Source organism: Myotis davidii, unplaced genomic scaffold, assembly GCF_000327345.1.
Source record: "Myotis davidii unplaced genomic scaffold, ASM32734v1 scaffold551, whole genome shotgun sequence".
In the NCBI taxonomy this organism is placed as follows: domain Eukaryota; kingdom Metazoa; phylum Chordata; class Mammalia; order Chiroptera; family Vespertilionidae; genus Myotis; species Myotis davidii.
The window spans coordinates 56,669-84,311 of NW_006283788.1; the positions used below are offsets into that span (position 1 = coordinate 56,669).

General features: G+C 54.5%; 1 protein-coding gene across 2 annotated transcripts in view; it reads right to left on the minus strand.

The window, feature by feature from the left end:
• Window positions 1-13,918: 13,918 nt before the first annotated feature.
• KDM4B (lysine (K)-specific demethylase 4B) overlaps window positions 13,919-27,643 on the minus strand; it is a 105,753-nt gene continuing 92,028 nt past the window's right edge. For both annotated transcript variants that reach the window (XM_006754029.2, XM_006754028.2), the window contains 9 exons: window positions 25,390-25,609; window positions 23,810-23,886; window positions 23,445-23,500; window positions 23,104-23,212; window positions 19,088-19,273; window positions 18,842-19,006; window positions 18,266-18,385; window positions 17,240-17,332; window positions 13,919-16,018 (listed from right to left, as the gene is read on the minus strand). In XM_006754029.2, coding sequence (XP_006754092.1) covers window positions 15,842-16,018; window positions 17,240-17,332; window positions 18,266-18,385; window positions 18,842-19,006; window positions 19,088-19,273; window positions 23,104-23,212; window positions 23,445-23,500; window positions 23,810-23,886; window positions 25,390-25,609 — 1,203 coding nt within the window. In that variant the 3' untranslated portion in view covers window positions 13,919-15,841. The remainder of the gene's footprint in view (window positions 16,019-17,239; window positions 17,333-18,265; window positions 18,386-18,841; window positions 19,007-19,087; window positions 19,274-23,103; window positions 23,213-23,444; window positions 23,501-23,809; window positions 23,887-25,389; window positions 25,610-27,643) is intronic.

Here is a 27,643-nt window from a genome sequence, read left to right on the forward strand (position 1 = left end):
TGGTATTTTTGGAAGGGGAGGAGGTCTGGCGTGGCTGGCATGGCTCCGTGGTTGAGTGTCAACCTATGAACCAGGAGGCGCTGATTTGATTCCCGGTCAGGGCCCGGGCCCGGGTTGTGGGCTCAATCCCCAGTGTGGGGAATGCGGGAGGCAGCCAATAGATGTTTCTCTCTCATTGATGTTTCTATCTCTCCCTCTCCATTCCTCTCTGAAATCAATAAAAACATTAAAAAAAAAAGAAGCAAGAAAGAAAGTATCTACAAAACATCCAAAAAACAATGAGCAAAATGCAATAGTTAAGATCTGACCTTATCAATAATTACTTTAAACACAAATGGATTAAAGCTGAGGATGGGGAGCCATGGGAGGCTGCAGAGCAGTGGAGGGGTGCTACCAGCTTTGTGACTCAAATGGGTCCCTATCACTCTGGGGGTTGGTGCACCTCTCAGCACGGAGTCCAAGATCCCACCATCTCTCTGGGTGCCTCAGGCTCTGATCGCCACGCCCCACCTTATATCGTGGGGTCTTTGTACCTGCTGACACCCTTCTCCCGAGAGAACTCCTCCTCATCCTCCAGAGATGGGCAGCTTTCTGGGGGTCCAGTGCTGCCTGCCCTGGCACCCCCCAGCTCTGTCCCCACAGGACTAGGGGTGTCTGGTTCTGGTTTTGCCTCTGAGGCCACAGTTTCAACCAGCACAGGAAGGGCATAGGCGACAGCATTAAATTGTCTGTTACATAAAGAAATGACTGAGCAAAAAGTTTGAATATGACCCAGTGAGAGCCAAGGAGAAGGGCATTCGCTGTGCGACCTTGAGCACAGCTCTTAACCTCTCAGGGTTTCAGTGCAAGTAGAACTAGGGTGAGCAAACATCCTATATAATAAAAGGCTAATATGCAAATTGTCCCCTCGGGAGTTTGGCCGACCAGGAGTTCGACTGCTCACTATGACAAGCTCTGGCCACCAGGGGGCAGCGCAGAATGAAGGAAGGCCCCGGCCGGCACCTGACAGCTGGGGGAAGGAAGGCCCCAATCAGCCCTGATCGCCAACCAGGTTTAGGGACCATACCCGTGCACGAATTTTGTGCACTGGGCCTCTAGTTTTCTATAAAGGGCCAGAGAATAAATACTTCAGGCCTTGTGGGCCAGAGGGTCTCTGTCCCCAGTGCTCAGCGCTGACCCTGTGGTGTGAACATAGACACAGACATTAGGAAAGCGAATGGCTGAGGCTGTGTTCCCATAAAACTTTATGGCACAGAGATTTGCATTTCATTCCATTTTCATGTGTGGTGAGAGACTTGTCTTCTCTTGATTTTTAAAAATCCATTTTAAAATGTAAAAACATTCTTAGTCTGCTGGTGGGCCAGAGTTTGCTGATCTCTGTTCTACATTTTTAGGGTGGTGGTAACCATATATATCCTGCTTTGGGGATCCCAAGGATATATATATTGCACAAAATCATTCAAGTTGCTCTCTTAAGGTTAGAGCACTGTTTGCATTTGTTGTGACTCAATTTGTAAGAGCAAAAGGAAAGGAAAACGAAGGCGGTAAGTCTATGGGGATTTTCTAGAAAACAACAAGGAGCACGGCCAGATTTCATTAGAACTGAGATTTCATCTTCGAGAAAACAGTCCTGAGATGCTGTGTGCATTTCCGTGGGGACACGCAGACGTCTGTACACACGGAGCAGCGTGTAGGAGGCCCACCGACAGGGCGAGGTTCTCCTCTCCAGGGGAGGGTCCAGGCAGGGCAGAAGGCAGGAGGCAGGAGAGGGAGAAAGACGTTGCTTTGCTCAGTGTTGGGGCAGCTTAGCATTGTACTGGTGTGAACAGAGAACGGAAGCGTGTGCACACAGAACGGAGTGGAGCACTGACACTTGCTACAACACGGATGGACCTTGAACACACGATGCTCAGTGAGAAAAGCCAGACACAGAGGGCCACACAGTGTGATCAATTCAGGTGACATGGCCAGGACGGCACATCGGGGGCAGGAAGTGGGCCGGTGGTTCCCTGGGGCTGGGGGCGGTGGGTGGCTGCGCCGGGGGCCAAGGATTCTCATGAGTGATGGTGTGTCCTGGAGTTAGATAGTCATGGTTGCACAGTCTTGTGAACACAACGAAAGCCACTGAACTGGCTGATCTTTCTGGTACGTGACATATACCCCAACTTTTTAAAAAAAGATACAGATTAAAAAAATATTTTAAAAGAAAATGGTAAAATCTGTATAAGGCTATGTCTGAGTTAATTGTATTATGCCAATTCCCTGGTTTTAATAGATACTGTGGTTGTATAAAATGCAGTTATTGGGGGAGGCTGGGTGGAGGGTACACAGGACTTCTCTGTACTATTTTTGGCAATTTCTTGTGAGTTTTAAGCTATCCTATATAATAAAAGCCCAAGCAACTGTTACGGCGGAACGACCAGCATGACGGGTCACTATGATGTGCACTGACCACCAGGGGGCAGTTACTAAACGCAGGAGCTGCCCCCTGGTGGTCAGTGTGCTCCCACAGGGGGAGCACCGCTCAGCCAGAAGCCAGGCTCATGGCTGGTGAGCACAGCTGCCATGGCATGAGCCTCTCCTGACTCCGCTCCGTGGCAGTAGGTGCAGCAGGCTGGGATAAGCGTGAGCGGCACCTGGTTCCGATTTGGGATCCTCCCACGCCGCCTGCTGCTTGGCACACTGCTACATCCCCCGGTGGTGATGTTGATGATGATGATGATGATGATGATGATAGTGGAAGTGGATCTGAGATTCAGCTGGGCCTGTCTGTTCCGTGGAACGGCCTCTGGGTGGCCTGATGCCAGGCCTGAGTGGACGCCTGGGCCCTGACCAGCCAAGAATGACCAGGAATCAGGGCGACGAGCAGTCCCCAGACCCCCCGCTTTGCCTTGCCAACCCCCCGCCTCCCCCCGGCAGGAGCAGGGGGCCCAGGACACCTTACATGCTACAAACACCTTTTAATTTAATGGCCCAAACAGCACAAGGAGATTTAGTTTTCTGTAAGATTTGATTCAATTAATTAGTCCCCAAATATCAGCCTATCCAGGCAGGCAAAGGCAAACAGATATAAATCCCAGCCCAGCCTAGCTTCATCTTTTAAAGGCAATTAACTCTTAGTTATTAGCTTTTAATTAGGGAGTAATAATGGCCTCATTAATACACTTTATTATACTTGTCACCAGGCAGCTGTTGCGAACAGACGCCATTATCAGATGGCCGTGGCCCTGATGTCAGCAGCGCTCCCCCCAGCTGGGGCCACGGTGCCAGGCGGCCCCGGCCCCGCTCTGGTGCAGGTGGGCCGTCAGCCTCATGGTCCCATCGCTGTGGCCCTTCAGGGGATTACAGGGTCTCCTGCCTCCCACTCCTGTCCCCGAAACAAACCCCGGACGGTCCTGATGTTTCCCCACCCTGCATCCTCCCAGTGCTCCCCACTGTCTTCCAGAAAAACGCACAAAAGCAAAGATCTCCCCTGGATCATGGGCCCCACCAGGTCCTGCCCCCACGGCTGCTACCGGCCGCAGGCAATGCCCCCCACCATCCAGGCTTTGTCTCTCCTCTCTCTACAGCTAAGTGCGGGAACCATTGTCCACTGTCCCTTAGAAACCCCTTCAATGTGTCCCCCAAACAGGATAAATATCCACAAACACCTGTGGGTATAAATGGCTTCACAGTGGCTTTACTTTCTTTTTGTTTTTAAATATTTTTTATTGATTTCAGAGAGGAAGGGAGAGAGAAATAGAAATGATGAGAGAGAATCATTGATCAGCTGCCTCCTGCACACCCCACAGTGGGGATGGAGCCCGCAACACGGGCACGTGCCCTGACATGGAATCAAACCAGGACCTCCTGGTTCATAGGTCGATGCTCAACCCCTGAGCCTCACTGGCCAGGCTATAGCGGCTTTACGTTCCATCACCAAATGGTCATCAACCAGTGAGCAACTAGTGAGTTGTGACCCAGCCGCGCGATGGAATACCACACGGCAGTGAAAATGAATGCACTGCAGAAGCGTGCGGCGACATGGGTGAATCTCACCTGCATTGCGCTGAGGGAGGGAAGCCAGACACAAATGACTATTCTGAATAGTCCCACATATAGGAAGTTCTAGAACAGGCAGCACTAATCTAATGACAGAAAACAGGTCAGGGGTTCCTCTGAGCATGGAGGGTTGACAAGGGAATATTCTGGGTGGAGGGAAATGTTCTATATTTTGTTTGGGGCAGTAGTTATTCAAGGGTGTGCAAATTTATGGAGCTGTACAACTTCATATATGTTTATGAAATCTAAATTATGGCTCAATAAAAAATTTGAAAATATCAGATTGGCATTAAAATATGAAGCATGAATAATCAATGAGAGGAAAAGTGTCCACGGTGTAAAGTTAGGTTTCACACGGCTCACAAAAGCAGTCACAACCAAATGACTTCCCAGCGGCAGGTAGTACAGATCCCTCGGCTGGGGACTGAATGTTTGTCTCCCCAAAATTCAATTAAATCCCACACCCCAACGTGATGGTGTGTGGAGGTGGGGTCATTGGGAGGTGATTAGGTCATGAGGGTGGAGCCCCCATGGATGGGATTAGCGCCCTTAGAACAGACTCCGGAGAGCTGGCTTGCCCCTTCTGCCACGTGAGGACACCGTGAAAAGACAGCGTCTGTGAACCAGGAGAGCTCTCAGCAGACACCTGCTGGCACCTTGGTCTTGGACCTCCAGCCTCCAGAACCGTGAGAAACACAGCAGGTCCTCGAATAACAGCATTTTGTTCAATTATAACGTTGATGAGATACCACAGAAACTTAACTCTTGTTGATGAGATAACTTGGGGGCGTAACTCTTGTTTATGTCAATTATCTATGGTGAACTGGGGCGCGGTTACGGTGTTTTGACCAGGTTTAAGCCTCGGACTAATGGAAGGTCAGGGTCCTCTCATTGCCACGTGCAAGTCCCAACTGGAGGGCAGGGCCCTCCCAGCGCTGGCGTTGTCTCCTCATCAGGGAGGCAGCGTCCCTCTGAGACCCAGCTTTCACTCTCTTGTCTGTCTTTCCTTAATCCTTTCACCCCCCCACTCGGGATCACCCTTGGTCGTGCTGGCGTGGCACAAACTGGCTTCATAATACATTGGTTTTTTTGTTTGTTTGTTCCCTTTCTTTAAATATATTTCATTGATTTTACACAGAGAGAGGAAGGGAGAGGGATAGAGAGTTAGAAACATTGATCAGCTGCCTCCTCCACACCCCCAACTGGGGATGTGCCCGAAACCAAGGTACATGCCCTTGACCGGAATCGAACCTAGGACCCTTCAGTCCACAGGCCGATGCTCTGTACACTGAGCCAAACCGGTTAGAGCAGCGGTTCTCAACCTGTGGGTTGCGACCCCTTTGGCGGTCGAACGACCCTTTCACAGGGGTCGCCTAAGACCATCCTGCAATCAGATATTCACATTACGATTCATAACAGTAGCAACATTACAGCTATGAAGTAGCAACGAAAATAATTTTATGGTTGGGTCACAACATGAGGAACTGTATTTAAAGGGCCAGAAGGTTGAGAACCACTGGGTTAGGGGCATAATACATTGTTTTGCTTACAGTTGCAGAACCTATCAACAACCTCAAGTGAGGACCTACTGTAAGTGTCTGCTGTTGATAAGCCACCTGGGCAATACTGCAACCTGGGGACAGGCTGTCAGCGTGAGCGGTGGCCCAGGTCAGCCCAGTGGGGAACGGGGCTGTGCACACCGGGACCGTCAAGCTGTGAGCGTGAGGAACCTGGCCAGCACTGGAGAGAGTGCGAGCGGAGGCGACAGAGGCGAGGCTGCGTTGATCAGATCTGTGGCCACTCAAGCCCCCCAGTCTTGGTGAGCCGGTGGTTGGGAGGTGCTCTTAACAGGTGACGGGGTCGCTGGCAGTCTGAGCTGCCAAAAATATAACAGAACCCAACACAACACTTCGCCAACAAAACACAGTGACCTCTGGGCTCAGCCAAATGTGCAGTTCCGGTACCGAATGGGCAGACTTGATGGCCAGGGACTGAAGCAAACCTGACTGGGAGGCCCGTTCCGCACGGTGCGCTCACGCGAAAGCCGGCTTGGTCCCTGGCGGGGCGCAGGGCCAGCTCATCCCAGCTGGCGAGGGTCCATCATCAGGTTTTCGGGAATTTTGCAAACAGGTTGTCAAACAGCCATTACAAAAAATAAATTATAAAAGCTTATAATTAAATAAATTGTATTAAAGCTGAAGCTAAATATTCAAAACTCATTGTTTGCGAATTGTTTTACTGCATTTGCTATAATCTATGCTCTTGAGGTTTTCTTTATATTTGTTGTCTCCGTTTGGTGGCAACATTTTATAATGGCGCGCTCCCTGCTTCTCTTTTGAATTCTGCACTCGGTGACCACACGTGAGTGGCTGGAAGTCTGCCTGGTGGGAGTATTTACACCATGGAAACAGGCAAACACTACCCATCCAATGAATGAATGAATGAATGAATGAATGATGTCAGAGACATCTCTCAGGCTCTGGCTTTTATGATTGTAAAATGGCTGCTGTGGCTCCAGCCATCCCGCCCCATTCCATACGGGAGGAAGAGGTAAGAGGAGTGGGAAGAGGGGTGGCACCAGCCCTCACTGTCCCTTCTGTGAGGAAATAAAAACACTTCCCCAGAACTTCCCAATCACTTATGTCTCTTTGCCCAGAACCATGTCACATGGCCGTGCGTAGCTGTAAGGGAGTTTGGGAAGGCAAGTGTTTGATTTCCCGGCCTTTAAAGTAGAGGAAGAGAATGAGGCAGAAGCAGGTAGGGGTTTTCCTGCCATAGCATCTGCCCTGTTTAGTCGCTAAAAACCTTTTTTACGAGGAAGAGGGTCTTTCCAGCGAAGCTTTGCGAGCTGCGAGGAGCCTGGGGAAGGGGGTGAAGTCGGTCCTGAAGGCCCATCAGCCTGGGGACAACGGGAGGAGCCACTGCTGCACAAATGCAAGGTGGGCTCAGCCACAGCCTGTGTGCAGCTTTCCACACCAGCAGAGGTGGGGCGGGGGGGCAGCCCTGCAATGTCCCTTCAGGGACGCAGCCACGAAGCGCAGGTGGTCATGGCCACAGGTCCAGCAGCCTCCTCAGCGAGGGACAAGCTGGCAGCAGCGGCGACTTCGCGCTGTTTGTTGAGGGAAGCGGGTGCTCCCGGGGAGGGGCGCGCACGCAATTTTGAAACAAATTTTGAGATACATTTTTTGGTGACGCCGATCACTCCACCCACGTCCACGGCCAGTATCTCAGACAGCTGCTCATGGCGCTGCGCTGGGTGTGTGGCAGGAGGCCTGCCGCCCTCTGGCAGCCTGGGGTGCCCTTTGGGCTGACATGCCTCCCTTGGAGAGCAAATTGGGTTTCCTTAAGAAAACTGCGCTTTTGCACAAATGGCGCCGTCGCCTGGGGTCTGACCAGTCGGTGACACAGACGATTTTCGTTTCCCGTTGGAGCATGAGAGGGAAGCTTCGTCGCGGGCATATGTCAAACCTGGATCCAGGGCTTCAGCAGACCTGTGGGATGCTCAGTGTTAGGGCAGCCAAGGGAGCGCACAGCGTGGCTGCCTCCCCACGCGGACGGTCCTCCTTGCAGCCCGTGCCACGCACAGCAGGGACACGGGTCTCTGGCAAGACAGGTCTGCATGCTCTGGGTCTTAGTTTGCACGGATATGAAGTCATCAGCCACTTGCCACGGCTTTCACTGCACAGTGATCACGGGCTTGGTTTTTCTAATTTCCCAGAATCAGGGGAAGAGTCGGCCTGGGGGTGGTCCCTGACTCACGACTCAGCAAGCGACACTGAGCTGGATGGATCGAGGGGCGAAGGATTGAACATCGCATCAAGGGGCAATGGTCACTGGGAACTTTTTAAATAATTCGTTTCAAGATGGTTTGACAAAGCGCTTTTAATCATATGAAGGGGTGCTCAGCTTATAAGAGGAATGAACGTTTAACCATGATCAGAGTGGCTTTGCGCTAATCCACTAGACAAAGATCACAGGCTGGTTATAGCTATGTCCCGAAGGGTAAGGGGACGTGGCACTCTCGCCATCGCACAGCGGGGCACAGAGGCATTGGGGGTGACATCTGGCTGCAGGAATTCAAAGTCAAATTATAGGTGCTTCCACCCAAAAATACCCCCCTCCACACTCTTTTAAAAGAAATTTATTCTAGAAAAACATGCATTCAAGAAACCTGCTTGGCTGTCGCATTGTCCCTAATGGGGACATTTTGGAAATAACTTTAGTGTCCATCAATAGGGTACTGATTAAACAAATCACAGTCCATCTGTACAGTGGAATATTACTTTTTACCAAAGAACAGGGCCGTTCTGTGTGCAGAAATGTGGACGCCCCTCCAACCAGGCGTTCACGCCCCTGCTCACGCCCCTGCTCCACCCTAACTGTCCCTTCTCAGGGTCACAGAAACCTCCACTGACCCCAAAGAATGGCCTCTTCTTTCCTTCCACCGGCCCAGCCCCCGTCATCGCCTGCCTGGACCAGTGCAGCCCCCTCCACCCGGGTCCAGCCCTTCCCTCCCCTCCTGTCCTTGCCCCACACAGCCTGTCCCCCACCACAGCCACCAGAGGGCACAGTGAGCACCTGAATATAAGCCCTCCAGGGCTCCCACCTGCCTCCTGGGTGAGAGCCCAAACTCTCCCCCCAGCCCTCAAGGCCCTGCATGACTTGCCCCCTTTACCCTCCACCTCCTCCCCTTCTCCCCTCCTCGTCCTGCTCCAGCCCCATGACCCTCCTCACTGTTCCCCCAGGCATGGTTCTGCCCCAGGACCTTTGCACAGGCTGTACATTCCCCTCAGAGCTCTCTTTTCCCAGATGTACACTGACTCACTCCCTCACTTCCTTCAGGTCTTTGCTCAAATGTCACCTTCTGAGCGAGATCCTGAACACCTTATATAAAATTGTACCCCAGCCCCCCTTTCTTTTTTTAACGTACATTTACAATCTTCTAATTGTAGACTATTTGTCCTGTCTGCCGCCCCTGAGGGACTGAGAGCCCCGGGCAGGGACAATGTTTGCCTGTCTTCTTCCCGTGCAGCTCAGGCTCCCGGAACAAAGCACTCCGTCTGCGTCTGCGTTTGCTGAGTGATTGGATGTGAACTCCTGTCCTTTCTTCCCTCCTACATTTATCCATCAAACTTATCTGTAAGAAAGGGCAGTCCCTTCTCCCCATCCTATTTATTTTAATCCTCATCCAAGGATATGTTTTTTGTTTGTTTTTGTTAATCCTCACCTGAGGATATTTTTTCCATTGCTTTTCAGAGAGAGTGAAGGGGTGGTGGGAGGAGAGAGAGAGAAACATCGATGTGAGAGAGACACATTGACTGTCTCCCACAGGTGCCTCGACCCGGGACATGAAGTGAACTAGCAACTCAGGTACATGCTCTTTTTTTTTCTTTTTTTCAACCGTCAGAGTTTTTATTTTATTTTACAAATTTCACATTTTTACAAGAAACAGCTCAGGTACATGCTCTTAACTGGGAGTTGACGCCATGGCCCTTCTGGTGTGTGGGGCGATGCTCTAACCACTGGACACACTGGCCGGGGTAAGAATATGTTTTCATTGATTTTCTTGTCTTTCTTTTTTTTTAGAGAGAGTGGAAGAGAGAGAAACATCGATGTGAGAAAAAAACAAACAAACATTGATCAGTTGCCTCATGTACACGCGCCCTGACTGGGGATCAAACCCGCAATCTTTTAGTATATGGGATGACACTCCAACCAACTGAACCCCCCAACCCATTTACTTATCAATTCAATTATTTGTAGCAATTTGTATATTTTATTCTATTGGTTATAATTCAATACTGTAATTTATCTTGTTCAAATTTGTCTAGCCTTGGCTTAGGTTTGGGTCCTGTGTTTTTTCTACATCTGTATCTTTTTTTTTTTATTCCCTAACTTTTTTTCTCTGACTCAGAGGAACCTGGATCTCTCACCTACAATCTATTTACTCATTTGTCCAACCCCAGGACTCACACAAGGTCGCTCCAGCGTGGCTGCCCGGAGAGAACCAGTTCCTAGCGTGGGTGCGGGTTGGTGTGTATCTTTGTCTGTAGCCTAACAGGATCGAGTCAGAACACTGTTTCCAAAGCCCCACAGGCCAGCTTCCCTCTCCTCTCCCTCTCGGTGGCACGGTTGGGTTCACACGTTGCTGTCCACTTTCCATGGGGCCACCGCACGTCGGCTGATTTCAGTTACGGTTGGAGGAACGTGAAACAAGACTATGCGCGTAAGAGCTCAGCACATGCCAGGGGGGACTAAGACCTTGTCCTGCTGCTCGAGGCACTCGTGGCCACGTGGGGGGCAGTCGTGGGACCAGGCAGTGACATCAGGGTCATTAGGTCCGTGATGGGGGAAGGATGCTGGAGTGGCCTGGGGACCCCCAAAACATACGCCAGGTGCTAATGCCTAGACCTGAGACTATGACCTTATTTGGAAAACAAAACAAAACACGTCTTTGCAGATGTAATCAAGTTAAGGGTCTTGAGATGAAGAGAATGTTCTGGATTTTTCAGGCAGGCCCCAAATCTAGCGATGGGTGTCCTTATACGAAGCAGGCTGAGAGACACTGGAGGCAGAGAGGAGACACAGAGTCGGGGAGATGGCCATGTGGAGAACGCAGACCCTGCAGCAATGCGGCCACCAGCCATAGGTCACCGGGGCCACCAGAAGCTGGAAGAGGCGAAGGGACCCTCTCCTGGAGCCTCCGGTGGTGTGCAGCCCGGACACCTGGCTCTCAGGACTTCTGGCCTCCAGGACGGGGAGAGAATGTCTGCTGTGTTAAGCCACCAGCCCCAGGAAGCTGCTGGGACACATCTGTCTGTCCCCTGGGGAGCAGCAGGATGGATGCCACACCAAGGAGTCACCAGGTACCCCGATACTCACTCTTCCCTGCCTCGCCTGGCCGTGTGTCACCCCTCATGCTGCCCGTGACAGCAAATAATTCTTATTTTCTCCATTAACAGAGCAAAAGTGCCAAGTAAATTTAATCCACAAATCATGCTCCCTGGGGAGGGTGCCAGGGCTTCCCATGGTCTCACTGGGACAGGGTGCCCTGGGAACGGGAGGCACAGCTGGCGAGGGGGAGTGGGGTGGGAGCAGACAAAGACTTCAGCACCACCCACCACCGGCCTAACGAGGCCCGAACCCTTTTCTGTGCGGGTTGACGGTAGTCACCTAGGGTGGGGCAGCCTGCGGGGCTGGGACACCTGACAGGTTTGTTCTCTGGCCAACAGTGAGCAGGGCCAGCTGAGGTGGCGGAGCTGTGGAGGGCGGAGCCCCAGAGAATGGGTGATGGATGAGTGGAGGGTCCCTGGTCAGTCTTCTCTTTCTGCCATGCTTCCTACGGGGGGAAGTGCGCTAGGAATGAGGGAGCTTTGAGAGATGAGGTGGGTCTGGGCATGAGGGTGCCCATGGGAGAATGATGTCGGAGGCACCCAGCAGGTGTGGAGGCAGCCACCTCCACTTACTCTAGGTCTGGGATGAGGGCCGTTTTTTTCGGTAAAGGGTCAGATGCTGAACATGTCTGACTTTGGGGCCAGGGGGTCTCAGATGCTACTGCTCAGCCCTGCTGTTGTGGAGTGGAAGCGCCACAGATGATGCTAAATGAGTGGGTGTGGCTGTGCTAATAAAGGTTTATTTATAAAAAGCAAGTGAAGGGCCTGCCTGGTTTTTCTCAGTGGTTGGAGCAGTGGCGCACAGACGGAAGGTTCCTGGGTTCAATTCCCAAAGGCACGTGTGGGAGGCAACCCATGGATGTGTCTCTCACACATGGATGTTTCTCTTCCCCTTCCCCCCTTTCTACCTCCCTTCCACTTTCTCTAGAAATACTCGGGTAAAGATTAAAACAAAGCAAGAACAAGAACAAATGGAGGGCTAGATTTGGCCCGAGGGCTTCAGGTTGCTGGGCCCAGGAAGACGGGGCACTGGACGCAGTGTGCCCCTGGCCCCACGTCTTTCGGATAGGACACCCCTTGAAGGGTTGGATCCGATTAGACCTCACCTCCTAAGATGTCTCCCCCACATCCTAATGTCCAGGACCTCCCCCACCCCACCTTCTCATCCTTCAGGGCATACGTCAGAGATGTATTTATGGTCCCTGACATTTCCGTCCTCTGCCTGCTCTCCTGAACTCTAAACCCCACAAAAGCAATGCCTGTGTCTCCCTTTTGTTCAGCCAGCTCCTCAGGTCCTGACACAGGGCAGGTGTGCAGGAATATTTGCTGCCAGAATAAATGAGTCAAACTCTAGTGCTGAGCGCAGGGCCCGTTGGCTCCACATGGCTGCACAGTGGGCCCAGCCAGGTGTCTCGGCCCTGGCTGCAGACTACGAGGGCCTGTGGCACACACTTCCCTGTTTTATGATGTTTCAGAGAATGCTGGTAACGGCGGGAGCTGCTGCTGTGCCAACCACCTGGGTCTGCTCTCCGCGGCCCCCACCCCGGGGCTGAGGACTGAGTGTTTCCATCAAGCTCTGGGCAGGCTCAGAGGACACTGACCTGTCTAGTCAGTGATGCAGAGGCCCCTGTAGCAAATGGGGAAACTGAGTCCTGGTGCCGTTGAAGGCTGCTTCTCTCTGAAAAGAAGGGTCTGAGAAGTTGGGTGAGGGTGGCTGTGGCTGGATGGAAACGTTATCAAAGGAAATCTCTGCTCAGGACACAATTGCCCTGCAAGGACATCCGTTCTGCAGAGGAGGAGCCAAAGCCGAGGCTCAGAGAAGGGTACCCCCATGTCATAGGCTGCTCCTCCTCACCATCCTGCACGAACACCCTGGGCCCAGTTCTGAGTCCGTTCTCTTCAGTCCAGCAAACATACCACCTTTGAGCTGACATCTAAAGGCCCTGCCCTGGCCCCAAACTCATGTCTCTTCTCGTGGCAGCTCTCTCCCCAGCCCCAGCCTCTGCACGGGCTGCCCCATTCCAGCTCATGGCAATGCCATCTTCCCAGGTGCTCGGTGCTGTTCCCTCCCGCTGATCCCCAGCTCCCACCCTCACCCTCCAGGCTGTCCTCCCTGCAGCAGCCAGAAGGCGCCTGTGAGCACCCAAGCCAGGTTCCATCCCTCCTCAGCCCATTGCCCTCCAGGGCTCCCACCTCCCTTGGGATAAAGGAATACGTGCTCCCTGGGGCCCACAGACCCTGCATGACCTGCCCCCATCACCTCCTTACTCTCACCCCCCCACCCTTGCTCACTCTGCTCCAGCCACATAGGCGTCCTGGCTGCTTTTCCAACATGTCAGGCAGTCCTGCCCAGGACCTTTGCACAGGCTGTCCCCATGACTCACTTTCTCATCTCCTTCAGGACTCATGTGTAAAAATATGACACTAGTAACAGCACATCCTACCATGTCCCCCTTTGCTCTTTACAGCACAGCTGACATCCCATACATTTTGCTTACTGTCTGCCTCTCTCACTGGTGTCAGCTTGAGGGCGGGGATCAGACCTGCTGTGTTGGTGCTGTTTCCCAGTACTTGTGAGAGGAGTGACATGTTCATGAATGCCAGGGGCCCAGGCTCACCCCAGGGCCAGGAGACCCGCTGTCTTTCATGCCCAATAGACGCCCACCACTCAGGTGTCACGGGAACGGGGCAGAGGCTGAGAAGGCAGTAGGAGAGGGCAGCCATCTTCTCCAAACAAGAGAGGGGTCAAGGCCAGAGGGTGCTGCCTGACTGTCCGCAGAGGGGGCCACTGCCACAGCCACCTCAGCCACCTGCCTGAGGGGCCAGAAAGCCTTGGGAGAGGAATGTGTGCAGAGACAAGCATGGACATGAGCGTGGGGAGCCCTCCTCCCTGGGGGCTGCGAGCTGAGGGGCCAGGCCACTGGGGAGACCGCCTTCCTGTCGCCCAGGCACCACTCAGAAATGAAGACACACCAACGACATGGACCTGTAATCGCAGTGCTCATGAGCCTTTAATTCATTATGAACCTAGAGGCAGGGAAATTGGGCAAAAAATACAGCACATCCTTAATCCTGGGTCGGAAAAAAATGAGGGTGGGTGGGGTTTCTGTTTTTGCACATAGACATGTATCTTTGTGGGGAAATGTGTTTCTCTTTGCTGTGCGGCGACCTGTCTGCACAAGTCATCCCGGACCCATGACAGGGGTGCGACCCAGAGGCCCCGCCACGGGGCTGGCTCTCCCTCAGACCCCCAGGACCCCATGGGCCACAGAGTGTCTGCCTGCTTCTTTTTATTTTCTTTACAATATAAATAGCATTTTCAAACTACATATGAATACAGAGATGGCGCCACCAGGCGGGGCTGCTGCATGCAGAGGGAGACCCCCACATCTCGGCTGACTCCCTTCAGTCCCTCCCGCCCCCGCCCACACGGACAACTGCCCTCCTCCCCCCACCAAGGGAATGAAAGGTTCTTGGCTCATTTACATACTCTCCATTTTCCTTAAATAGTTTTCTCTGGCCTGGTAAGCGTTAGAACACTTTTTTTTTTTTAATTAAAAAAATGTATACACGTAAATGACGCTGTCAGTCCTGCAGGGAGAGGGCATGGCAAGGATGGAGAGCGCAGAGCCCTTCCCGAGCTCGAGGGAAAGCGTGTTTCTCTCTCCTAAGTCCACCCACCACTCATCAGAGGCAGATTCCTTCACGCTGAAAGCAGCGATGCCCTCTCCCTCTCTTGCTCACTCTCCCAGACACACGGGTCACAGAAAGGACAGAGGACGCTGCCAGCCCCTTGGGGTCCCAGGAAGCCCTCCCCATGCCCCTTCCCCATGTAGGGCTGCAGCCAAAGCAGGGGCACCAGGAGCCTGGGGACACAGGCTGGACTTGGGCCACCTGGAGGCCTGATTCGGCTCTGTGTCCTCCCTCCCCGGAAGCCGGGCACCCATCTGCTCCGCTGCAGGCCGCCCACACTGGGGCTCCCTCCCCTGAGGAGGGTGAGGGACTCCTGGGTGGCACCAGGGGCATTCAGTCTGCACAGAGCCCCCTCGCATACTGCAGGCCTCACTGTGGAATGGTTCTCACGGGGGAAGAAGCAAAAGATGGAACAAACCAGAAGAGATTGTTTATTTGCAAAGGTGCTCAGACAGGAGGGAGGCTCCTAGACACCATGGCCAGCACTTGGCCACTAAAAGGTCCTCCGACCTCCTCCTGTCCCTCCTCCTGCCTGGCCAGAGAGGGGCTGACACTATGGCCAGCTGCGCAGACAGACCTTCACAAAGTCAGGGAGAGAGCAGAGTGACAGGGCCTGGCCTGTCGTTGGGTGTCATCCCCCCTCCAGGCCTCACCGCACTTCCCTGCCTGCTCACAGAGGAGTAAGATCTTAAAATAACAACAAACAAAAAAAATGAGATGCTTTTGTCTCCCTCAGCACGTCTCGGTTCTAATAAAAAGAATATTTTTTGTTTTGTTTTTAAAGCCACAAATCTACAAAACAACTTTAGGGACTTTTTTCCTCTTCTTTGTTTTCCTTTTTTCTTGAGTTTTTTAAACAATAAGTATTTATAGAAAGAGCCTCACAAAGGAGATTTATGTACAGGAGTCACAATCTCAAAGGCTGCTCAGGAGGCAGGCAACGCAGTAGCACCTTTTCGAGAAGAAGAGCTTACGTGGTTTACGAATCTGAGTAGTAGGGGTGGCGCGAGCCCCAGCTGATGCCCCAGAGCCGGCATGGCCCCACTCCCTGAGTCTGGGCCCTGCAGCATCCTGCTTGCTCCTGTCCCCGCAGAGCATGGAGGTAGCCTCTCGGGGCGGGGAGGCGAGGACAGGAATTCACAGCAAGCAAATGCCCGGGCCCGCTGCCGCCTGCTTTGCTGGGCCGAGGGGTGGCTGGGCGCTGGCTGGCGGTCCTAGAAGGGGGCTCTGGGCCGGCACTGGGCCTGCAGAAGGCTCTCCATGAAGGCCAGGTAGTCTGGGTTCCGCCCCGAGTCCTCCGCAGCACGCGCAGTGCCCACTCGCGGGCGCTTGGCGGCCTTCACCTCCTCTCCAGGGAAGGCGCTTTCCTGCGGCGCCCCGGTGCTGACTGACTGTGGGGACCAGACAGCACAGGAGTTAGTGCAGAAGGGGGTGTCACGGACTGAAGGTTTATGTCCCCCCAATTCCTGTGTTGAAGCTCTATCCACCAGTGTGATGGTATTAGGGGTGGGGCCTTTGGGAAGGCATTAGGCCATGACGGTGAGACCCTTTGAGTGGGATTAGAACCCTTACAGAAAGGACCCCAGAGCATGCGCTGTGCGGCTCAAGTGCTCTCCCCCACTCATCCCTCTCCCCTCCCGACCCCCGCCACACACACACATAAGGACCCCAGAAGGGGGCTGGCTGTGAACTAGGAAGTGGGTCTCACCAGACACCAGATCTTCCAGCCTCTTGATCTTGGACTTCCTGCTTCCAGGACTTTGGGAAGCAATGTCTGTGGTTTAGGCTGCCCAGTCCCTGGTCTGTTATAGCAGCCAGGACAGGCTGAAACAAGGGCTCCACTGGGGCCTGCCCTGTGGGGGCCAAAGGCCACTGACCCTCACCTAATACCTTCCGAGAGGGACAGTTAGTCCCTGGGATGGCTTCTCCTTCTCAGTGCTCCTGTCTCTGTGTAAACCCCCAATCCTGTGCGTGAGCCTCCCAGCAGGTGGACCCGGAGGGGATCCAACACCTCCGTCACTGGCTCTAGAAAGGGGGTGGCCGGGCCATGAGGAGTGAGGGGGGTGCAGCTGCTCATCTGTCTGGCAGCTCCGGTCCATTCCCCAAGGGAACCTGGTGTCTGAGGTCAGCTGTGCAAACCCCGCCCCCCATTGTCCCCCCGAGCTCTTACTTTGAGCTCAATCACCCGCAGCCGCAGCTGCCTGCTCCTCAAAACCTGGCCTTTGGATTAAACACAAAATAAAGGGAACAGTGACTGGCGGGGAGAAGAGGCCCATCGCTTCCCACCTCCCGGGCTCACTGTTCCCTTTGAAAGGGATGAGCTTTAGAAAGTGTCTCTTTCTGCACCGCCAACCTTGGAATTCAGATTGTGTGTGCAGGCGGCAGCTGCTCCACGTGCAGGACGTGTCACCAGGCGCCTGCCTGGTGCAGGTTCATCTCCTCCTCCCTGCGCTGTTACTGGGAAGGGCCCTCCAATGTGCTCCCACCTGCCAGACCATGCTCACTCCTGGGAGAGCCCCCCAGGGGAGCAAAGGCCACGGCAGGGAGGTCAAGGCCACATCCCAGGACTCCCAAGGGCTTCTGAGGGCAGCCCACCTTGTGCAGCCACTTACCAGCCGTGACCGGACCCTCTTGGGCAGCTCCTCATCCAGGGTGAAGATGTCGCCGCGCTTCACTGTCAGCTGGGACCCGTCCTCAAACTCCACCTGTCCGGGGGCACAGTTCTCAGGCTGGTGCCCAGCACCAATGACTGACTCCCAAGGTCCCACCACCCAGGCCACCGCTGCTCAACTGCCAAGCAGGGTGCTGGTCAGGGCATCCCACCAGCCCACTCATGTCCCCACTCATCAAGGAAGGGCAACAAGAGGAAAGGGGTGTGATTAAGAATGATGGAGGGTTGCCCAGCCAGCATGGCTCAGTGGTTGAGCATCGATCTATGAACCAGGAGGTCATGGTTCCATTCACAGTTAGGGCACATGACCGGGTTGCGGGCTCCATCCCCCGTGTGGGACATGCAGAAGGCAACCAGCCAATCAATGATTCTGTCTCATCACTGATGTCTCATCACTGATTTTTCTCTCTCTCTCTCTCTCTCTCTCTCTCTCTCTCTCTCCCTTCCTCTCTGAAATCAATCTCTCTCTCTCTCTCTAAATATATATATATATTTTTTTTTTTCTTTTTTTTTCAAAGTGATGAAGAGTTCAGACTGTTTTATTTTCTCCGGTAAGAAAAGCAAAACAGCAAAGAATTCGCAGTCATTGTCTGTGGTGCTGGGACACGGGTGGTTTTTCTTCTAGGGTTCCATGCTTGTAAATAATTTCCCTTCCACAATCATGGGAAGGAACAACCATCCGTCTTCATTTAAAAAAAAAAATCAGGGACACTGAGCTGTATGCTTAAAAATGGTTAAACAGTACATTTTATGTTATCTATGTCTTCCCACACAAAAAATTGAGAAAGCATCTGTAAGGGGGAAATATTAAACAATTGGAGGCCCCTTCCAGCTTAAAAATATAACAAGCCCTAACTTTCTAGGTTAAGTGGGCAAAGATGTGCAGTCCCCAACAGCACACTCGAGGGCCCCACCCAAGCCTGCGGGTCCCCTGCCTCCTATACCTGGAAGACAGCACCCTGCTCACCTGATAGATGTGACTGGTCACAGAGGAAATGAACTTGGCCTTGTAGATGTTTCCATCCGTCCACCGGAGTTCAACAAACTCCCCCTCGGGTGGGGGTCCCAGCCGGACACAGTCTCGACTCTGTTAGAAGCAAGAATGTGTGTGTGTAGGGGGTCAACTGGGGGAAAAGGAGACATAGGTAAAACTTTAAACAACAACAAAAAAGAAGCAAGAATGTGGCAGGAGGTGAGATGGTGGGTTCCTGGGCACCAGCACCCACCTGTGGGCTCTGTGGGGTTAGATTCTCCCCATGCTCTACTGCCTGTGGAAGCCAGTGGTGCTGAGCATACAGGATCGGGTGCTGGGCAGGGGTGGGAGGCGGGGGAGATGCAGTGCCCACCCTGGGGGGCCACCCTTGCTGTAGGCTCATCCAGACCGACAATGCTTTCTGCTCTGTTCCCCGCTAAACCTATGGCCTAGACCTGTTCAGTGGAGTCATAGGTGACCCTGGACACAGGTGACTCCTTTGAGGGATTGGGGCCACTCCTGACTTCTTAACAGCAGCCCCTGCCCACCCTGTGCCCACCCACAGCTCACAGTGATGCTCTCCGGGTACAGGTTGTCGCTGTAGGACCCGTCATCAAAGTTCACTTCATAGAAGGTCTGCGTGGTGGAGCCGATAACACGGCACCGGTAGTAAAGCCCGTTACGGTTCTTGGTGATGACCACCTGGCCTAAGGACACAGCTCTCAGGAACTGGACCTGGGGCGGAGGGGAGAGGGCCGCGTCAGCGCTCGGGCTGTGGGTGGGCAATGGGAGGGGGCGGAAGGGCTGGGCACTCACGGTGTGGCCGCCCGACTTGTGCTTGAAGCAGGTGATGGAGACGACGTAGGGCCAGTCATCTGGCTCCATGAGGACCCCTGCGGCGTGGGCGCAGGTCACGTGGAAGGAAGTGGAGCAGTGCTCGCAGGAGCACTGGATACAGGCCCCAGACACCTTCTTCATCCGCTTCCGGCAGTACACGCATTTCTGGGGTGACATGGAGAGGAAATGGGGCTCTTGCCGGCACCTGGTGCTGGGAGCCCCCCACTGAGCTTCCAGGACTGTTTCCTAGGAGTGACCCCCAAGGCCCAGGGCTGGGAGGCAGGGGCCCTGGCAGCCTGGCCTTGGCTAGAATCACCTGGGAAAAGCCCAGGAGTCCCATGAGCAAGGGGCAGAGAGTCCCTCGCCACAGTGGACAGCCCCTCAAACCAACTGGCCTGTGGCTCCCTCCCACCCGCAGGAGCAGTCCCAGGACCCCCCACACCGGCCCCTCTGCAGAGGTGCCTGCAGCAGCCACCACTCAGCCACACGGCAGAACACACTCAGCCAACAACAAGCATGAGGCGCTGACACTCACTACAACGTGATGGGCCTGAACACCATGCTCAGTGGGAGAAGCCAGACACCACAGGCCACACAGTGTGTCTGCCATTCATGTGAAATGTCCAGGCAGGCAAATCCAGAGGTAGGAAGTGGACTGCCAAGAGCAGGGGGCCTGGGGGGCTCTTTCAGGGATCATAGAATGCTCTGGAATTAGAGATGATGATTGTACAATTCTGTGAATGTATTAAAAGCTACTACTGAATGGCTCCCTTTACAATAGTGAATTCTATCTTAATTCTGAATAAAAAGCACTGCAGAATAGCTTCCTTCAAAAGGAGGAGGGTCTGCATGAGGGTGTGCACCCGGTGGCGGTCCTGTGGTGGGAATGCCCCTGCCTGGAGTGACCTGCTCCTGTGGCGTCAGCACCCCGGACACCCCCACGCCGGGGCTCAGCAGTCAGCAGGCCCGCTGGTGCCCGTCACTCTGAGCATTTAATAAGCAGCCTTTATCACGCTGTAAACCATGTTCAAAAGCCAGATAAGCACGGCAGCCAAGGGCGCCGCAGGAGCTGCCACACCGATCAATGGCAACGAGATCTCATTATTAAACTGTCAATATCGAATTCTCCCGCTGGCCTTGGGACGGCGCTGACATACAACATGCCCCTGGCGGCATTAGCCCTCAGTCCGGGGCCTCCGCAGAGCAGAGGGGAGCACAGCACCCAAGATCCCGGAGGAGCCGGCTGGGCTCCAGATCTTGCACGTGTCACCTGCCCCACCGAGGTCCAGGAGAAACCATCCACCTAGACTGACTCAAAACACAATCATCCCCGCCCCAGTGGGTGGCAGCTCATTATTCTGAGCTTCTGCAACATGAAGAATGTGGGCCAGGCCCCACCACGCCATCTGTCAGGAGCTGAGCATGGGGTGGGTCCAGTGTCCGGGTTTTTCCAGCACCCATCCCCGCCTGGTGAGGGGATGAGCGCATGGCTCAGGCCACTGGACTGACAGGGCCAACCCCTGCTCACCAGAACCCCCCAGGCACAGAGACAGTGGCCAGGGAAGACTGGGGATAGACTGATGGACGAAGACCTGGAGTGACTGTTCCCCAACATGTGGCCTGTATGGCCCAGGAAGATGGGCGGGCGGCTGGGCAAGCAGGAGTTAACCACTGGCTTCCTTGCGCAGCTCCATTAAGCAGTACAAGCCAGCCTCGTGTAAAAGGATTTTTAATTCATCGTTACAAGTGCTGGTAATGAAGAGGCTGCAAGCTGGAAATGTCAGATGCTCCATAAAGCGTCTGGGGGAGGATGGATTACGGGCCGTGCACCGCACCATCACTCCACCTGAATGATGAAGCTTTTATGCCCATAATCACCTGCAGGCCACCAGCCTCCTCCTGATTGCCCGTCTGCATCCAGCACTCCATGCCTGAGGTCCCCGACCCCCACAGGCTCCTGCTGGTGCCCACTCAGCTCTGCCTCCTGGCCCAGCACCTGTGGGCTCGAGGTAGGTGTCCCTGTTCCTTCCCACAGGACTCCCCACCAGGCCCACTGCCCGCAGCCCACGTTCTCTACCTTCTGCCCTCTGAAGGCACATCAAAACCCAGGACTGCCCAGGGGATAAAATGGGAGGAAAAGCTGGGAAATAAAACGGGAAGAAAGACAGCCATGGATGCTCCGGATGCCCCAGCCAAAGTTCCCGCTCCGGGTGCCACATGACAGTCCCCATCAGAACTGCCACCCCACATCCCCGCGTGGGACACATCCCCAGCATGGCTGCCACACACTCACAGTAACGATAACCTGAGAGCAGGCACAGGTGCTCACATAGCACAATCAGGGCTTTGCTGTCAGGCCCCGCCAATGTGCACCATGAGGATGATACAGAGGGGAAGGCTGAGCACAGACAGGTCAAGGAGTGTGTTTGGAGTCACACAGCTGGCTGGCGACCGAGGCAGGAATGGAAGCCAGTGCATGCTAACAGTCGCCCTCTGCCCACACTGCCTGCTGCCCAGAGGTTCACCGAGGATGGCCACATGCTCCTTAGAGGGGAAGCTCGACGTAAACCAAGAGGGGTCAGTTATTAACTCCAACAACTCAACAGCAAACACACAACCTGATTTAAAAATGAGTCAAGGACCTAAATAGGCATTTTTCTAAAGAAGACGTACAGGTGGCCAAGAGGTACATGAAAAGGTGCTCAGAACCACTGATCATCAGGGAAATCAAAGCCACCATGAGCTATCATCACAGGCATCAAGAAGACGAGCTAAGTGTGGGTGAGGATGCGGAGAAAAGGGAATCCTCATGCCCTGTGGGTGGGGATGTAAACTGGTGCAGCCACTATAGAAAACAGTATGGAGATTCCTCAAAAAATTAAAAACAGTAGACCTATGACCCAGCAGTTTTTATTTCTGGGCATATATAAAGGAAATGAAAACAGGATACTGAAGAGATGAATTTACAGGGTGGGGCAAAGTAGGTTTACACTTGTGAATATGCAACAGTTTAGTCTTGTAGCATTATTTATTACGAGAGGCCCAGTGCACAAATTCGTGCACGGGTGGGGTCCCTCTGGGTGGCCTGCAGGGATCAGGCCAAAACCCACAGTCCAACGCTGCCTGCAGTTCCTACCTGCTGCTCCTGCTCATCCCGGCCCCACTGTGCCTGCCACAGGCTTGCGCCCAATCAGTCCCTTCCAGGGGAGTGGTCTGCGGGATTGGGCTGAAACAGGCTCTCCGACATCCCCCGAGGGATCTTGGATTGCAGAGGGCACAGGCTAGGCTGAGGGACCCTCCTGTGGTCAGTACACATCATAGCGAGCAGTTGAGCAGCCTTAGCATATCATTAACATATTACACTTTGATTGTTTGTTTGGTTGTTCTGCCATTCGGTCTATTTGCATATTACCCTTTTGTTACATAGGATATCATATGCCATATGAATAATTGTAAGCCTATTTCTGCCCCACCCTGTATACACCCCTGTGTTCCTTGTAGCATTATTCACCATAGCCAAGACATGGTAACAACCTAAGTGCCCACTGATAGATGAATACATAGAGAAATGTGATCCATTCACACAGTGGAATATTATTCAGCCATGATAAAAAAAATACTGCCATTTGTGACAACATGGAGGGACCATAAGAACATTATGTTCAGCGAGAGAAACCAGAGGCAGCGGCCAAATGCTGCAGGATTCCACTGAAAGGAGGTGCACACAACAGTCAGACTCAGAGAAGCAGTGGCGGGAGGGGTGGGTGCCAGGAGAGGGATGTTGCTCATCAATGGGTATGAGTTTCAGTTACACGCGCTGCATATATCCCAGAGCTCTGCCACACAACATTGTGCCTATAGCTAGCAATACTGTACCGTGCACCTAAAATTTTATTCAGAAGGGAGATCTCATGCTAAGTGTTTTTACCACGATAAAAAAAGGGGGGGCTAGTTAGGTAGCAAGAAAAGTACAGGACAAGATCCAGGGGTCCTACCAGCTTCCACCGCTGCTCAGGGATGGCGCTGATGTCCACAGGATGGCGCTCCATCACGTTCAGAAACCGAACTTCAGGGACTGCGATGGCGCAGATCACATGGACCCATCTGGGGGGGGCATCAGAGGTCATGGGTGCCCCCTGCCCCCTCCCTGCCCCTTGCTATCGCACTCTATCCACAGTGCTGTTGCTGGCCGGTCAGGGTTTACAGGACTTTAAGGGGTAATCTAATCTGAGTGATTATTTGCTCCTCCTGATCCCCCACCCCAAATCGAGCCCTGAGGAGGAACCGACACCTCTAGGGGCACACACCCAGGAGAAGCAGCACCCCTTCTACCCACCTCTTGTCTGTTGTCATCTGCAAAGCTCCTCCCCGGAGGTTGCACAGGCAGCACTCCTGCAGGGAACAGACAAGCCCATGGTGAGGGGGGCACAGGGGAGGGCTGCCCCCATGCTGCTCTGCGGCCTGGTCCATCCCCCGTCCCCCAGTCCTTACATTTCAAACTAGCAGTCACCAAAGGGAGGGGCCAGGAGTGTGTCGGGCTCCACCCCCTCACTGCCAAGGTGAAGAAACCAAGGCCCTTGGAGGTGAGGTCGCCAGCCCAGGGTCACTCTGCGGGATCGGGCAAGCCCAGGGCCCAGGCCTGGCTCCCCCATGGGGCTGGACAGCTCTCAGAGTACCACCCCAGCTGCAGGGGTGAGTTACCGCAGTCCAGGCGTGGGCCGTGCACCGGGAACACGTCCAGCCTTCGTTGACCAGCTCCGGGCGGATGCCGTAGCAACCTGGAAGGCAGCAGAGGACGGCTGAGCCAGGTGCACCTGTCACTGCAGCTGCACGCGAAGCTCGGGGCCTCCTGGAACCCAGCCTCGGCTCTGGGGGAACTGCTCCCACCTCCTCTACCTCAGTCCCAGCCACGGCATACAGGGCAGGAGAAGGGTCTGGAAACAGATGCTGGGAAGGGGAGCAGGGCCCCGTCACTTCCCCCCCACCCCCTCCTCCCTAAGCTTTGCTGAGTTGAGACCTGGGAAAGTGACCGAGAAGCTGTATAACATGCAAAGTCAGCCTGGACACTGGAGTTAGGGTGGGCTGGGCTGGGTGGGCCGGCCCAGTGTTCAGGCGAACAGCTCTTTCTGAAACACACGTCAGAGGTTCTGAGTCACCAAGGTGATTTGCTTTGGAACGTGGTCATGGTTCAGAAACAGGGAGAGGGCACAGAGAAGGAGGCAAACAGACGGTGCTGCCCAGAACAAGGGGCTCTGCGTCACCCTTGGGTCACTGCCAGCAGCACTGCAGGGCCCTCACCCTTCAGGGCTGGTCGCCCAGCAAATGGGCTTGGCTGGCTGCAGTGGGCAGCAGCCAGGTGCTAAGGGGTCCCTAGAGGAGACCCCAAAGGACAACAAGTGCCCAAGAGCCTACACTGGACCCCTTTGTGCTGTCCCAAGGCACACAGCCAAGGTCAGTGCCTGAGGGGCCTGGCCCCTGGAGGAAGTAGGGGCTCACTTCCCTCCAGAGCCAGGTCTCAAGGAGCACACCTGTGCTAAGCCTTCTGCCTCCTGAGGTCAGTGAGTGAGGTGCCTCTTCCTCTGAGAACCCAACCACAGGCCTAGAGTGGTCCCTGGGAGCCTGCCCTGGAGAGCATCTCACTGAGCCAACAGGCTCCCAGACAGGAGACAGAATGACCCCAGGCAGTCTCTGCTGGGACAGACGAGGGACAGAGACCTCTGGCTGCTCTCCTCTGTAGGACGGGAAATTACATGGTCCCAGAAGGCTCTCTTCCTTCCTGAGATCTCAGCCTCCCATTCCCTGCCTTGATGCCTGAAGGGGGCAGAGGTCCATTCTGTCTCCTTGGGCTATGCTTTAGGGTCTGGGAGAGGGTGGCTGCTGACACCAGACATCAGATCCTGGACCGCTCTAGGGTCACATCTTTACCATCAACTCTGGCCCCACAGCAGAGTTTAGAACCATGATGTTGCCTAACAAGCACCTAATCACTTCCTGCGGCACCCAGGCCCAGAGGGCAGGGCAAGACTCAGCAGAACTGGCTGGAAGGAGGCTGATCAAGCAGGCCCACCTTGGCCAGGGGAAAGGGCAAGAAGTCTTCCCCTGAAGGCCAGGACCCCGCCCCAGGACCCAGGGCTGTGACAGCCCCGTGACAGCAGCGAGGGGAAGGGACTCTTGCTCCACAGCTGAGACGGTGGCCATCCTAGAAGGGCGAGCACGGCTGCATGCCGCAGCCCCCATAGTCCTCCTTCAGCCCACTGCCTGTCGTCTGGGACCCCACTCACTGGCATGGACCTGCAGGCAGCACTTGGCACAGGCGATCAGCAAGCTGGTCCCGTCATCACCGATGTAGGAGTTTGCGGGGAGTGGCTCTGTGTTCTCGGCGCTAGAGGTGAAGCACATCTCAGGGATGAGCGGCCGCGTCTTCTGGCCGCATGTGGAAGGTGGTATGGAGGGGCCCTCCCCGAGGGAGGCCTGTGAGGCCTCCTTCTCCATCTGTAGGGACTGCAGAGGGGGGTGCCTCCAGTGGAGAGCCCAGGATGGAGCCACCTGTCATAATTAAACCAGGCTTCGGGGCCATCCTTGCCACCTCCCTTGGTCCACTCCTCAAACTGCTTCTATATCCAAACACAGCCCTAGCCTGCCTCCCACCTTCCCAGCTATTGCACTGGAGCCTCCCCAGTGCACCCCCTCAGCCCTCAACCTGCTCTCCCAAACACAGTCAGCTCTTGTCCTGCCTCCACTGAAAACCCTCCATTAGGGTCACATCTGGGCGCAGCACCGACACCACCCTGCTGCCCTCACCCTCTTGCCTTCACAGCCCCTTACCCACTTCCTCTAGCCACATGGGCCCTGCTCTTCCTTCAACACCCCACATGTCATCCTGCCCCAGGGCCTTTGCACACACTGTTTCCCCTGCCTGGAGCACTCAGATCTCTGTTCTGGGCAGGGCCCAGGTGACTAGCAGCCCTAGCCCGTTGCTCTGCTATCTGTCTCTGTGGTCCAGATTGTCACCTGATGCCATGTTATCTGTGTACCTATGTAGATGTCCCCCCACCTCCAATATGTACTCTAAGATGGCTGTAATGAGTTCTCCAGATCTCCCCATGTGGTGAAATGACCCTGCCAAGGCACTGGGATCTAGCACCCCCATGCCTATCACAGGGCATGGGGCTCCCAAAAGAGCCTCCCCAGGCCCCCCAAGGTGTGAGAGGAGGATTTTCCCCTGCTCTTGTCCCAGGAGGAAAGAGCTCCACTGAAGAACTTTGGCCTCACGGGCCAGGTGTCAGGAGGATGGTGGCACCTCAGATTAGGGGACTAGCTTTGAAACAAGAGCCTCACATCAGTCTCTCCCCACCCCTCTAACCTGCCCCAAATGACTTCTTTCCAAACAGGCAGCATGTCCTGCTTAGAGCGAGGGCCCTGGGTTTTGGAAACGGTTGGCCCTCAAGCCCACTGGCATTGCGGGCTGATTAAAGTTAGCCACAACTCTTTGCTTAACAGCTGGAATTAAGAAGATTCACGTCTGAAGTTGGAGGTGCCAGCACTCTGGCTCCGGCAGCCTTTCCAGCAGCACTGAGGGGGCTGTGTCTGGAGGAGACATCTGGATATCACTTGTTTCCTCCCCCAGACGCTGAGTCTGCTTACAGACAGCGAGTCTGGGCAGCTCTAGAGACGGGCACGCTGCCCTTGGCTCAGGGCATAGACCCCGGGGCAGCTCAGCTAATGTGTAGAAAGCACCAGGCACTAGGCTAGGAACACAAGACCCAGAAAAGCAAGCAAGACTTGGCTCTGTCTTCCAGGGATTCACAGTCCAGGGGTCAACAACACAGAGGCAGGAGCAAGAGTAGAGCAGAGTGGGGAGCCCAAGGTGGGGCATTCCAAAGCCAGCCTGGGGACAGCAGGTCTGGGAAGGCTTCCTGGAAGAGGTGGCAAATGAGTGAACTCAAAGAATGAACAAAAATCTGACTGGCAAGGCAGGGGGTTGGGGGTGGGAGACCCTGGGGGACATCGAAGAGCACACTGTTGCTGTGGGAGGGGAGGGGGGCAGTTGTCAAAGGCCACAGGGCATGTGGCCCGGCTGAAGGCTGTGGTGAGCCTGGCAGAGTCTCCAGCCAGGGAGTACATGGATGGAGCAGCATCCCAAATGCCTGTCCTGGCCATGGTGAGGCGCTAACAGGAAGGACAGGGGTCCTGTCGGGGAGGAAAGGGCTAGAAAGCAGGCAATGGTCAGGGCAGGGGAGGGGGACAAGGGGTTGAAATAAGAGGTTAAAAGGGAAACTGGGCAGGCTGATGGCACAGAACAGAGTGCAGGGAGATGCCAGGCTCCCAACTTGGGAAACATGGGACAGAGGGGGCCCCAGTCTGGAAAGTGCAGAACGTTGTGTGCCTGGCTCAGGGGCGAGCCATCAGGTCTTCATAGCTCTGGTGTCCCAGCTGGGTCACAGGGGCTCTTTGCCCTGGCCCCAGCCCACCTCTGGGACTTAGCTGGTCACCACCCATGCCCTCTGGCCCCAGCTGGTGTCAACCCCAGGCCAA